This window comes from Coffea eugenioides, chromosome 3, assembly GCF_003713205.1.
Source record: "Coffea eugenioides isolate CCC68of chromosome 3, Ceug_1.0, whole genome shotgun sequence".
Taxonomy (NCBI): Eukaryota; Viridiplantae; Streptophyta; class Magnoliopsida; order Gentianales; family Rubiaceae; genus Coffea; species Coffea eugenioides.
The window spans coordinates 46,118,601-46,133,533 of NC_040037.1; the positions used below are offsets into that span (position 1 = coordinate 46,118,601).

A 14,933-nucleotide genomic window follows, 5' to 3' on the forward strand; every position below is an offset into this window, starting at 1 on the left:
GGAGAAAATCCAAGTGTCTGACCCTTTTCCATCATCTCTTCTCGAGGCAGAACAGGATCGATTGGTCAGTTCGGGCTTGAGGTTGGGCGTGAAGGAATTAAGTAACGCCCAACTCTGGGCAGCTGGTTTGATCCGATCAGACGTCACTGCTCCGGCTCCCGATCTCCAACCCCTCGCCCCGAACGACCTGGATGCCTGTAACTTTCTTTTGCTTATTCTGTCTTTTCCTTTCTTGTACGAACTCTTGCCTGTTTCAACCTGATTAACTCTCCTCCTTTGTTGCAGTGAAAAGGTTTTCGCAGCTGCTGAACCTTGGCTCAAGTTCTCTTACTCCTGCACCTTCTGCCACCCCAAGAGGCTCGGCCCCCCCACAGCCTCCACTAGCGCCTGCTCACCAGGCCCTCACTCACTTATCTCCAATGGAGGAGCCCGAGAAGAAGAAGAGGAAGACGTCCAAGGCCAAGAGGGCCCGGACTGAGGCCACTTCTTCTCCAGTTCCAGCAGAGCGATCTGCTCCCACACCCCAGCTCAACCACTATGGGGTGAACTCTGCCGAGCAACAGGCTTCGTCGGAGTCTCCTCTGGCGATGTGGCGGCAGAGAAATGTCATTTCCCTGAAGGAGATGTCTGAGCTGAGCTCTCACCCCCACCCTATGTACTTTTGTCCGAAGTGGGGGTTGTCGGTCAACGACCTAGCTCAGTTCCCAGAGGCAGCCCGGGAGCTCCTTCGCGGCACAGTCCTCCCCTGCGACTACAACTTTATTCGCGTCGCGTCAGGCCCCGAATTACTCCAGCACTACTACCTCAGTGCGGCTCAGGTCAGTCCCAGACTCCCTATTCCCTTTATTTCAATCAAGTTCTAGTTTCCTTACTATGTTCGAATGCAGCTGAACGTGGCCGGCTCTGAACTGACGAGGAGGTACGAGAACATGAACGAGACACTGTCTCAGGTTGAAGCGGCCAAGGACAAGTTGGAGAACCAGCTCGACGTCGCGGAGGCCGAGTTGGAGTCCTTGAAGAAGCAGCTCGGCGAAGCTCAGGCCAGTCGCGAGCTGGAGGAGAAAAAGAGCGCCGACCTAACGACTCAGTTGGAGGCCGAGCAGAAGAGGTCGGCCGAGCCGGCCACTCAAATTGAGGCCGCTGGCGAGGAGGGTCGCCGCTTAAGCGTTCAAGAGTTCAAGAGGTCAGAAGAATTCCTGAATGACCTGGCCATCTTGAACGGACCAGTCCTCCAGATCGGCTATACTCAGGCGATGGATGACGTGCAAGCCCTCCATCTGCTCGGCTTCGAGCTCGGGAGATGGCCGAGCTATAACCCTCATGCGCCCGAGTAGATAGATCGACTGGTGGAGGGATACGCACATGGACAAAAGCTGGCCGATCCTACCCTACCTCCGACTTCCGCCGAGCCCGAGCAGGAGCACTAAGGGGAGAATTAGATAGTGCTTAGTGTAGGGAGTGTGGCCGAGCTGAGTAGGATCAATTCATTTTTGTATGAACTCATTTCCCTGTAAATCTTCTTTTGAACGAAATGAAGCAGCTTTTGTCCAACACTTGATAAAATACCATAAATTTCTCATCATACTTCTGTGTGCATTTGTGCGAACTGGCTACTGACTCGCTCGACTTGACTTGCAAAAAATAACTCCAACTAAGTTCTAAGGTGATCAGGTCGGGTAATGCATGAATAGTATAATCGAGCTCTATCAAAAGAGTCTCAAATTCGAATTATGCCAAGTACGTGGGACTTCCTCCCTATTAAGATGAGCTAACCTACAGTACCCTGCGCCATCTACTTCTTTCACCACATAGGGCCCTTCCCAGTTCAGACCCAATTTGTTTGTACCCGAGACCCTACTTACGGCATTCTTTCGTAAGACCAGGTCTCCTGGCTTGAAAGAGAGGTGTCTTACTCTGGCATTGTAGTGCCGCGCGATCTGTCCCTTGTACTTAGCCATTCGTATAGCTGCTTCTTCTCTCTTCTGTTCGAGCAGATCCAAGTTGAGTCGCATTTCTCCTTCGTTATCCTGGGCCACGAAATTCTGCACCCTGCTTGAAGGCATACCAATTTCTACTGGAATTACTGCCTCTACTCCATAAGTTAAAACGAATGGAGTCTTTTGGGTGGCAGTTCGGGCGTATTCGGTAGGCCCTGAATATGGTAGGCAGTTCATCCACCCATCTCGTTCGAGCAGATTCTATTCGAGTCTTTAAACCGTGTAGGATAGTTCGATTGACGTTTTCTACTTGACCATTAGCTTGAGGGTATCCCACAGAGGTGAAGTGTTGCTGGATCCCGAGCTCGGAGCACCAATCTCGAAATGAACTATCGACGAACTGTCGGCCGTTGTCCGAGACCAGAGCTCGCGGGACGCCGAACCAACAGACTATATTCTTTCAAAAGAACTTCTGTACTGACCTGCTGCTAATGGTGTTGAGCGGTCGGCCTCCACCCACTTAGTGAAGTAGTCTATGGCCACCACCAGATATTCATAGCCTCCAGGAGCTCGGGAAAAGGGACCAAGCAGGTCAATTCCCCATTGGAAGAACGGCCACGAGCTCTGAAGTGGAATCATATCCTGAGTTGGAGCGTGGTGGACTGGTACGTGCAATTGGCATGACCTGCACTGTGCTACCAGTTTGGCTGAGTCTCAAAAGATAGTGGGCCAGTAGTATCCGAATAGCATCCCCTTCTTGGCCAAAACTCGCGGGCCAACATGGTTCCCGCAGATGCCCTCGTGCAGTTCGCGCAGGACGTAGTTTCCTTCCTCGGACGTGACACATTTCAGCCATGGACGCAAGTATGACTTCCGATACAGTACTCCATTCATGAGCACATACCTTTGTGACTTGAGGAGGATTTTTCGAGCCTTCGCTTTGGTTGAAGGGAGCTCACCATTGGCTAAGTATCGCACAACAGGGTCCATCCATGAGCTCATTACCTGAATCACGGCGGCGTCCAACTGTTCGTACGCCCGCCTCTTGACGACCTCTACCAGAACCTTCTTATTCAGCGTGCCGAACGACGTGAATGCTAGCTTGGAAAGGGCATCTTATTTGGACTTCGGGGAACCTGTTCGAGTGTGACTGTTTGAACAGACTCCTCAGTTCATGCGCCTTGGCGACATATTTTTTCAACGGCTCTTTCTTGATTTCGTAATTTCCCAGGACTTGGTTTACTATCAACCGCGAATTACTATACACCTTTGTTGATTCAGCCCCCAATTTTCGGGCCATCTCCATCCCCGTGATCAGAGCCTCGTATTCAGATTCATTATTAGAGGCTCTGAAGTCGAACCTTAGGGCGTAAGCTAGCTCCTCTCGAGTGGGGCTGATCAGAAGGAGCCCTGCTCCACATCCTTCCATGCACGAAGCCCCGTCCACATACAGCACCCAGGTCGGGATGGGTTGCCCAACAGCCTCCTTGGTTTTTTCTTCCTCCATTCGTACAACAGCTTTTCTGCTCTGTTTGGCGTCAACTCGTGTTGGAGCTCCTTGAGCCTGCTTGGTCTCAGCTAGTTTTTCACCGGCCTCTCCGGCCTGCTCGAGCGGGAGCATATACGGCCTGTTTGGCCTCAGCTCGAGCGGGAGCATATACGGCCTGTTTGGCCTCAGCTCGTGAAGGAGCTTCTTGGGCCTGCTTGGCCTCAGCCGGTTGTCCACCGGCCTCTCCGGCCTGTTCGGCCTCTGCTCGTGCAGGAGCTTCTTCGGCCTGGAAGACCTCAGCTCGCGAAGGAGTTTCTCCGGCTTGTATGGCCTCAACCGGCTTTCTGCCGGCCTCTCCGGCCTGTTCGGCCTCAGCTCACGTAGGAGCCTCTCCGGCCTTCATGACCTCAGCCCGCACAGGAGCTTCTTGGGCCTCTCTAGCCTGAACCGGCTTTGTGCCGGCCTCTCCGGTCTATTTAGCCTCGGCTTGGCAGGAGCTTTTCCGGCCTGTTGTCCGAGGAAAATGCCTTCCCCTATAAAATTAGCCAGTGCCTGGGCTTTGATGGCTGTCTGCAGTTGGTAACCAAGGTCATACTCAGATAGCTCTACAGCCCATCTGACCATTCTCCCTGACACGTCGGGCTTAGACAGGATCTGTTTCAAGGGTTGGTCGGTTATTACCACAATGGGGTGAGTTTGGAAGTACGGTCTGAGTTTTCGGTCTACGTGAACTAGTGTTAAAACATACCGCTCCACTGCTAAATATCTGGTCTCCGCCCCTTGCAGAGCTCGGCTGACATAGTATACCGGCCTTTGGACCTTGCCTTCTTCGCGGACCAACACCGCACTCACTGCCTCCTCTGCAACAGCTAAATAGACGAACAGAGTTTCGCCTTGTCCAGGAGAGGTCAAAGCAGGTAGTTTGGCGATGTGGGCCTTCAGTTCGTCAAAGGCTTTCTGACACTCGGGGGTCTACTCGAACTGGGGACCTCGCCTTAAGGCCTTAAAGAAAGGGAAAACCCGAACTGCTAATTTCGATAGGAACCTGTTCAAGGCCGCCATCCTTCCAACTAGCCGTTGCACCTCCTTGATGTTTCTAGGGGGAGCCATATCCATGATGGCTTTTACCTTATCCAGGTTGGCCCTTACTCCGTCTTTGGATATTTGGTACCCCAGGAATTTGCCCGACCTGACCCCGAAAATGCACTTCTTGGGGTTCAAACGCATGCGTGAGCTCCGAAGGACGTTGAAGACCTCCCTAAGGTCCGTGATGAACTGCTCCTCAGTTTGGCTCTTGACTAGCATATCATCCACATAGACCTCCATATTCCTGCCAATTTGATCTTTGAACAGTTTATTCACCAGTCTTTGGTAAGTCGCATCTGCATTTTTTAGGCCAAATGGCATGGTGACCTAACAATAGGTGCCGTATTCAGTGACGAAAGAGGTCTTCTCCTGGTCCTCCTCGTCCATGGCTATCTGGTAATACCCTTTGAAAGCATCCAAGAAACAGAAGATCTCGTATCCCGTGGTGGAGTCCACAAGTAGGTCGATTCGGGGGAGAGGGTAGGAGTCCTTCGGGCAAGCTTTGTTCAGGTCGGCGAAGTCTACGCATATCCTCCAGGCCTTATCGTCTTTTTTTACCAGCACAGGGTTGGCCAGCCAGGTCGAATAAAAGACCTCCTTCACGATTTTCGCCTCTAACAACTTTTCGACCTCATCCCTGACGACCTCATTCCTTTCAGGCGCAAAGTTCCACTTCTTCTGTTTCACATGTCGGATATTGGGGTCCATATGAAGCTTGTGAACTGCCAGTTCGGTCGGGATCCCGGGCATGTCATCCGCACTCCACTCGAAAATTTCCGCGTATTCTTCCAGAAGGGACTCTAGTGCTCTCCTGGTCAGCTCGCTCAGGCAGGAGCCCGTCTTGACCGCGCGATCTGGTTGTCCTCTGCTGACCGGCAGCTCGATCAACCCCTCATCTTTCTCCAGTCTCTCCACTTTCCCCACTGGCTCCCAAGGCTCCAGGCAGGTCGTTTGAGCCACCAGCTTTTCCTTACCTTTGAGAGTGGCGTTGTAGCAGGCCTGAGTTACTTCTGGATCTCCCAGCATCTCCGCAACTCCGGCAAGCATGGGGAATTTCATGCTAAGGTGCAGCGTCGAGCAGACGGCTCGGAGTGCATTCAGAGTAGGCCGCCCCAGAATCATATTATACAACGAGGGCTCCTTCACCACTACAAAGTTCACTGGGACAGTTCGGCATTTTGGCGACACCCCCACCTTGACCATGGGAGTTATCATTCCCTCAGGTCTTACCGATGGACCTGCGAAACCAATTAGGGGAGTTTGGACAGGAATGAGCTGCTTGTCTTCCAGTTGCAGTTCTTTAAAGGTCTTGTAATATAACACGTCAATGGCGCTCCCGTTGTCTATGTACACCTTCTTCGCTTTATAGTTGCATGTTACGACCTCTATCACGATGGCCTCATGATTATTGGAGGCCAATGGCACCGCGTCCTCAGGCCCATAGATGATTTCTTCATACATTCTTAATCATTTATTGGGATTTTCCTCACTAGGGAGAGGGCGGTTGTTCCGTCGGGCGGTGTGACTATCACCTCCAACAGACCTCCCAACGATGGTGTTGATCACCCCTACCAGGTGCTGCCCTTCCTGTTCGGGAGTTCGGTCCTGGGGTCCCCGAGGTCGGTCGCGCGGGTGGCTCGCGCGTCCTCGCCTATATTTCCCCTGTCTCTGGTCAGTTCGTCCGTCACGTATGAACTGCCTCAAGTGTCCCCGCTTGATCAACTCCTCGATGTCTTTCTTGAGGTGCCGACAGTTTTCGGTTTCGTGTCCTACGCCCCGATGGTAAGCGCAGTCAAACCTTGATCTCGCCTGGTCCTGTCGCTGAGTAACTGTCGGGGGGCTCAGGGGAGGCCCTCTTGCTTCATCACTGCGAGGACCTGAACTTGGGGCGCTGTGAAGGAGGTCCAGGCCCGCTCTCTCTCATAGGGCCTGCTCTTGGGCAGGCGATCGGAGGTACTCTTTCGTGCCTGGCCAGGTCACGCATCCCTCGAGTCTGCGTCCTTCCTTCGTCTGTCGTCCCTTAGCTTCTCCTGTTCGCCTTTCAAGCGGCTGGCTTCCTTCACATTAGCCTTCTCGTGAGCTCGATCCAGCATCTCCTGAACTGATTTGGGAGGTCTTTCGACGAACTCAGTGTATAGTTTCTGCTTGCACAGCCCATTGATGAAAACGGCCATGACGATCTTATCATCCCGGTCCCGAACCTGGAGGGACTCGTTGTTGAATCGCACCATGTACTTACGCAGCGACTCCTTAGGCTTTTGGTGAACTGTCATCAGATGAGCTGTGGTTTTGGAGAATGCTCGCGACGAGACGAACTAAGCTGCGAATAGTCGCGTGAGCTGGCTGAATGATCGAATTGACCTAGGGGCAATGCTTGGAACCATTGACACGCCTTGCCCTCCAAGAACATCGAGAAGGTCTTACACCGGATTGGAGGTGCATATGGGTCAAGAATGCGAACAGGTGATCCTCCAGATCCGTGGTTGCATCGTAAGATTTCATGGTTAGTATTTTGAACCTTGCGGGCAGCGGGTAGTTCTCGATATTCGGCACGAAAGGGGAGGCGGTGTATCTGTCTGCCTCTAGATTCAGCAAGAGTTCCAATTCGTCTTGGATCTGATAGTCATCCTTCCTTGGGGAGGGCCCCCGGAAGGGCTCGGGGTGTTCTGTCCGGGAGTTCTTGTGAGAGGGTTACGGAACATCGACATGCTCCCACCTGAGCTCCTTTTGTGCCCGCTTCTGCCTGGGATTGGGGCTCCCCGTCTGGGACTCCGAATGCTCTACTCCATCCATCTTTCGTGCCTTGGGCCCCTGGTCACGAGAGTCCCCTGCCTGCCCCTTGAGATAGTTCACAACCGCTTCAAAGATGGGTAAGTTCTCCGCCACCGTTTGCACTAGCTGCTCAGGCGGGATCCGAGAGAGCTCTGCCCCCTCTCCCCCGGGAACTGGTTCTTGATGGGAATTTTGGGAGTTGCTTCACTCGTTCCCCCGGGACTCACCAGCGTTCCTCGTAGATCTAGTTCTTGGCATGATTTGCAAAAGAAGAATTGTTGTTCCCACAGACGGCGCCAATTGATGCGACTGACAAAAACGTGATCCGAACTGGACAGTAGGAGACTTAGTGAATTGGGTGAGCCCGAACTGATGGGAACGAGCCGCGCGAACTGTCCTGCAAAGAGAGATGAACGACGGGGCTAATTCCCCAGAGTAGCTCCGACGGTCAAGTCAGTCAGAGTTTCAAGAGCAAAGGAACGGTATAAAATACTGTAGCCAGCGTACCTTGTCCTGTCCTGATGCATGGTATTTATAGAGTTCTTGGTATTAGTTTCCTTATAGGACTATGAGTCCTGGTGGGAGAAAGTTTCTCCTTAGGTTCCGTCCGTGGCCTCCGACAAGTTCAGAGGTCGTGGCCCATCAGGCCCATCCAAATGAGGGGCGGTGGCCTTGCGCGAACTGCCCTCCTGTCTGTCCGAATTGACCTGTCCGAACAGACGGGTCACCATGTCCGAACTGACACGTGGCTATGGCAAATTGGCCCCCACTACAGTAATGTACTAGTCTCGTGCTGCATGCTTTTCCAAGAATATCACAGTATACAATTGCAGGCATTTCTTATCCAATTTGATGACATCGGATTGCACTTTTGGTTGGACTGCTTTATTGATACACTTTGCGTCCAAATCCAGTACTTTTGTTGGTGTAAAGAGTGAACTAGCCTCGTCATTCTTCATGAAAAATGTCATTGTAGCTTTTACATTTTGACATCGATTTGAACTATAATATATATCAAGAATACAACTACTAGCTTGTAGTAGATAGTAGAGTTTATAAACAAATAAATTATTAGTTTTCTTCAAGTTCAAATTTGGGCAGGAAGATGCATTTAGCCGAGTTGGATAAAAAATTTTGAAGCTTTGAATCAGCCAGGGTCTTTGAAACACATGACAGCATCATATGTAGCTATTCTTATGGGATTATGGTCTATATGTATGAAAAGAATTTTTTTCAGTTTGGGAAAGGGGGGAGGAAAAGTAGGAAAAAGTTATTAGCTACATATTCTATGCTTTCCATTTCTTAGATTGGATCAAGAAAAATGGTTGAGTTGGGGCGTAGGGAAAGAGAAATCATGTTCCTTGATTTTTGCTTCTTTGTTGCTTCTCGCATGAGTACTTTAGTTACAGTATAAACTACAAAGTTGAGAAAAGGTTGACCTTAGAGTTCCAATTAAAGCCTGGAACTAATGAATCAACTCTGGAATTCCATGATCATGGTAAACAGTTGTCTCTGGATTAATTTGAGAAGCTAATGGTAATGAAACCAATGAATGAAAGAACAACCAGGCCACAACTTTATGCCAAAAAGGGAAAATAAAAAAAAGGCATCATAGGAACCTCATTTTTTTCACCTTTCCTGCTCCAGTAACCTATGTAAAGACAATTTGAAGTATTTCATCACTTAATTTTCTGCCAGATTTTCCCCCATCCAGTTGGCCCAAACAAATACAATTTTTGGCAGCCTATTAATTCTTGCTAGTATGTACTTTTCGTTAATGGAGTCTCATAAATGTACCATCTCTTTGATTACGTAGTTTCTATGCTTGCAAAGTCCTTTTGATCTTAAGTGGATACAAATTCTTCTTCTTCTTTTTTATTTATCTCAAGTGTATTCAAATTCTTGCAGTTGATGTTCTTCTGTCTTTGAAAGATCAGTGGCAAAACACAGCACCAAGTTGGGGCAAGTCAGATGATCCTTGTGGATTTCCTTGGGAAGGAGTCTCCTGTAACAACAACTCAAGAGTAGTTCGTCTATTCTTTCAGGCTATCACGAATTCATGATGGTATTCGCTTTGAGGTCCCTTGATAGCCTAAAAAAATCTATGTCAGTAGCCTCAAACTATGCATTGATACTTCAGGAAATTATCAGCTATGGGACTAACAGGTAAACTCAGTGCTGATATTGGAGGACTCACTAAATTGATGACCATGTAAGTCTCTCTCAAGCACAAAATTTTACAAAGTTTTTAAATTTGCATTCATTCAATTCACGTTTCTAAATATTGTTTCAGCGATCTGTCATCCAACCGAGGTCTCACTGGTCCACTCTCTCCACGAATAAGAGACTTGCAAAATTTGAGTATATTGTAATCAATCTGACAAAATCCTACATCAAATTTTGATCCCTGGAAACTATTTCCAGGAACATATTTATGAAGGAAGTCTTTTTTTTTTATCAATGTTTTCGCCTATGTTGCTCAGAATCCTATGTGGATGTAGCTTCAATGGAAATATACCAAGTGAACTAGGGAATCTTGCACAATTGTACTTCCTGTAAGTATCTTGAGACAACAGTATGAAAACATGGCATTATACATGGACTTATTTGAGGATTTGCTGATCTCAATTAAATCTCTGCTTCATCTTCCATGACAGGGCACTTAACTTAAATAACTTCACCGGGGAGATACCACCATCGCTGGGAAAGCTTTCCAACTTATCCTGTCTTGATATAGCAGATAATCAGTTGACAGGATCAATACCTATTTCATCATCTCTGACTGAAACACCAAGATTGGACCTCCTAAAAAAGGCACAAGAAACACCAAGATCACCAGCCCCCTTCCCAGATACTCCACCAAGATTGGACCAAGATTGGAAAGCTTTAGGTCGTCCCGAGGAGTAAGGCAAGGAGATCCGTTATCGCCTGCTCTTTTTTTGATTGCAGCGGAGTATCTGGGAAGGGGGCTGCAGAATTTTATTTCTGAAGACGTCAGTAGACAATATTTAGCTTCAGGAGGCATTGTCCCTTTTTTGGCTTTTGCAGACGACTTGATAATTTTTACAAGAGCTTCTGAAGATTGTTTGCGGGATCTCTTGGGTCTTTTACATCGGTACCAGTCTTGTTCAGGTCAGCGAATTAATGTTGCCAAGAGTTCTTTTATTTGTTCCTCTCGAGTCTCGGATTCTCTTCTAAACAAGATTTCGGATAAGACTGGGTACAGACGTCAATTTTTGCCTTTTGTTTATCTGGGTGTTCCGATTGATAAGGCAAGGTTGAAATGCATTCATTTTGATGGACTGGTATCGAAAATAAGAGGTAGGATTTCTCACTGGAGCTCTAAGTTACTATCTATGGGAGGGAAAATTATTTTACTACGGCATGTATTGGGGTCAATGCCGTTATATTTATGTCAAGTCATGGATCCCCCCAAGGCTATTATGATCTCCATAGGACGGCTATTTAATGCTTTCCTCTGGGATGGTGAATCACGGAAGATTCATTGGATCTCATGGGAAAAACTATGCTTCCCGAAGGAGGAGGGTGGACTCGGTTTTCGTTCTCTCGAGGCTATGGTTCAAGCTTTTTCTTGTAAGCTATGGTGGAATTTTAGGTTGCAATTATCCCCATGGGCAAAATTTATGCTTTCTAAATATGCACAGCAGTCTCATCCTTCGAAGGTGGAACTTGGTCGCTCCTCACCTGTATGGCGTCGGCTTGTTAGTATCCGGGAGGCGGCTGAGCCAAATATTCGATGGTGTTTAGGAGAGGGTTTAGTAGACTTCTGGTATGACAGATGGCTACTCGGTGATCCTTTCTGTCATCTTTACTGTCGGCAGGACTCTCCTCATTACCTAGTGGCGGAATTTTTTATTGGAGACAAATGGAATGAGGCAAAACTAAGGCTGTGGTTACCAGAACCTATTGTGTCGCAAGTTCTACAGGTCCATTTTGACCCATCTAAGAAGGACTCCATGGTGTGGTCTCTCTCTGCTGATGGGCTTTTTTCCGTTTCCACGGCTTGGGAGATTGTGAGGAACAAGAGGAATATATCACTGGTCTCCGGGTTGATTTGGAACGCCATTGCGCCTATCAAATTGTCATTCTTTGTGTGGAGGTTGCTTCATAATTTTCTTCCTTTGGAAGAGAATTTACAGCAGAAGGGATTCAAGTTAGTCTCAAGATGTGAATGCTGTCAAGCAAGTTCCGAATCGGGGCTCCACGTCTTCCTTGATGGTCCAATTGCCACTTCTGTGTGGGACCATTTCTTCAATATTTTTGGTCTGAAAAAGCTGAAGTTCTCTTGTATTTCAGCTTTGCTGTTCCACTGGTTTCTTTCGTTACCCAAGCTCAACAAGAACCATATACGGGTTGCTCTCCCGATTATTGTTCTGTGGTTTATTTGGAAAGGACGCAACGCAGCGAAGTTTCAAGGGGTAAACCTCTCAGCTGCTCAGGTCATTTGGGAGGTTGAGAGTCTCTTAAAGCAAATGGGTACAACAAATGTATTCACAAATGATTCTTCCAAGGGACACAGATGTTATATGGTCAACTTTAGCTCCTTCAACTACAATTTCGCATCGGCATGTGGCCGTATCTTGGGATAAACCTCCTTCGGGCAATGTTTTGAAAACCGGACCGGACCGGTCGGTTCGACCGGTTGAACCGCGAACCGGCCATGGCACCGGTCCGGTTCAATGACATTGTTGACTTTGCTAGAAAACCGGTCAAAGACCGGTTGAACCGTGAAAACCGTCGAACCGGATTGAATCGGCGGTTTTTCGGTTTTCAGCTTTCCCTCTTTTTTTTTTTTTAAGTTTTGCAAAATGCAGCTATCAAGATTCGAACCCAAGACCTTTGTAATAAAAGACCAATGTATTAACCGTTGCACCATCACATCTTATTAGTTTTTTTTGATAACTTATTTATATAAAGCAAACACTCATATTTCTTTTTTCCATTTTTCTTACAAAATCTCATCCCCTCATGGCTCTTTCTTTTTAATTTTCAACTCTCTCTCTCTCTCTCGATCCTCTTTTCTTTTGTCACTCCCTTTTTAATCAAACCTCTTTATTTTTAATTTATTGATATTTTCTTCCATCTTTTAATTTTGTTTTTGTCCATTAAATTGAAAAAAGTTAAAAAAGAATTTTTTTTAACCCAAATTATTTAATGCCACAACCACTCACTTTTATCTTATTTTTTGTTTCTTATCAAATTTACATTTCTATTTTCGATTTTCTTGACTTCCTTCGAACTCCAAATTTTCTTTTTTAAATTGCAATCTCTAAATCCCAAAACGTAAATTAAAATTTAAGTTTATAATATCTAAATTCTCAGAGACATGAATTTTGTATAATTTCAAAATATTGTGATATTTTGGGGTTGGATTTAGATATAATTGAAATTGAGATGAAATTTATTTGTTTTAACTTATAATTTAAAAAATTTATTTTTAAAAATCCAAGTTATTAAAAAATAGTAAACTTTTCATCATATAAAATATTAAATTAGTCCATTACATGTCTTATTTTGTACATATATATATTTATATAAATTATTTTTAAAAAAATTTATTGAACCGAGGTTGAACCGGTCCGACCGGTTGAACCTCGACCCTTTCACTTCACCGGTTCAATTAACGGTCCGATTTTTAAAACATTGCCTAAGACATGACATGGAGAAGAGAATCTGCATATTAAGTGGCTCTTAGAGTCTCTTGCTACTAATACTCTCGTTTATGCCTTGGCTAAAAAGCTTGAGCTGCAGGTAAAATGGCCTTAATTTTAAGTACTCTTGTAACTTAGCATAATTTTGAATTTGGCCCTGAACAAATAATTCAACTCTTGATTCGAGTTCGAACAAGAAATATGATTTGATTAAAGTATCAAATAAAATTCGAGTTGAATATTCGACTCATACATATTCAATTGATTAAAGTTCAATACAACTCAAATAATTTTTTATATTTTTTAGTTTCTTAATATTTTTTATAAAATTATGCACTTACTATTTTATTATTAAAAAATTAAATAAAATTCTAAGCTCCGAATTGAGCTCGAGCCTAGTGAGTACTAAATTGAATCAAACTCAACCTTAAATTTTAAACTCGTTTAGGATTCGAATTGAGCTTTCGTTTGAGTCCAAAAATTCAAATCAAGTCGAAAAATTAGAATTGGAATCTGAGTCTAACAGTTAAGAAGTTCGAGTAAATTCGTTTGCTGCCCTAGCTTTATGGATTTGAAATCCACGAAATACAAGTTGAAAAGCCAAACAATTAATCAAGAAACCAGAGCATCAAAAAACTATTCAAAAGTTTCCTTTCCTTTCTTCCTCAATCTCCATCCCTTGACCAAGACAAAAAAGATGTTCACTAGTAACGACATACAAGAAAGGTCTATCAATCCTTTAAAGGGCTAAGGGAAAGAGGAAATGAAACCCCAACTCAAGGGAAGAACAACAGGGACAATAATTACAAAAACCTTTACAACTATACAAAATTCCTGTAGAATTGAGGGATTATTTCCTCACCTCAAAATTAGGGAATGCTTTCTCTATAACATGAGTTGGCACTATGTACTGTTATGATTTTTCTTTGTGTATGTCAAATATGGATCCTGAGCAATGGTCAAAACATCTGGCCTCTCTGCCTGATTATATGTAAGACAACGACGAATAAAATCCTGCAAAACATAAAAGGAGTTGCTACTTCAGCATACAGGACAAAAGTGATGAAAGAAAAGTTTAGCGCAGTCTATATACCAGTATTCTTCAGCTTTTTGTCAGCAAATGTCCTTTAAACACATGTTAACATCATTCATCGCAGAAAATCCAAAAACTAAAATAAACATTGTAATAAAGAATCCAAGCTAAACAAGGAAACATCCTAAAGGTATAAATTTTGCACCTTTGCCAAACAAATAATTTAGAAATCCATCAACAGTATTGTTATCAATTTTCATGAGAATCAGCAATGGCAGTTTTATTTAATAAATCATCATCATAGTTTCTTCATTTTTGACATACCTAGCAAGTTTCTCTATTTCGTTTTGTTCCTTCATCAATCATTTCCATATTATGACTTGCAATATGAGTAAAAGGAAGCATGAACATTATGTCTGAGCCAGTCAGCCAGATGTTAATCTGTCTCAGAAACTGCTATAAAACATTGATACAAATGAGATTTTCAAATTTGCAGCACATCTGGCTTGGAGAATTGCCAGAGACGAGTGGGGGGTGGGGGTGGGGGAATAGATTGACATGTTTGTAAATGGACACCCTCGATTGAATTTCATACAGAATACTTCCGCTAACAGAAAGTATAGACATTGACGAGTCAAAACCCATATACTGAAATAAATTTTGAAGCACTTCAATACCACACAAAAATTGACTCCACTATGTTGGAAACAATAACCATTATGAAACAAACAAGAGGATATCATGAATAAACTCAGTAGCATCCACATGATTGGCATGCTTATCCATTACAGATAAATTAAAGAGATAATTGTTGAAACTTTTGTCAAATAAGATTTACACAAGTGAAAACACATCAAATTGTAAAGTATAAGAAAGATGATCGATTTCACACCCCACTTTTACTGTTATCAAATTGTGGTAATAAACACTAGCAATTAGTGCTG

The 14,933-nt window shown here is 45.2% G+C and overlaps 1 protein-coding gene across 1 annotated transcript; it reads right to left on the reverse strand.

The window, feature by feature from the left end:
- Nucleotides 1-4,839: 4,839 nt before the first annotated feature.
- LOC113766760 lies at nucleotides 4,840-5,973 on the reverse strand. The gene has a single exon (XM_027310915.1). It carries the CDS (start codon nucleotides 5,971-5,973, stop codon nucleotides 4,840-4,842), a length of 1,134 nt encoding a protein of 377 aa, XP_027166716.1.
- Between the last annotated feature and the right edge of the window lie 8,960 nt (nucleotides 5,974-14,933).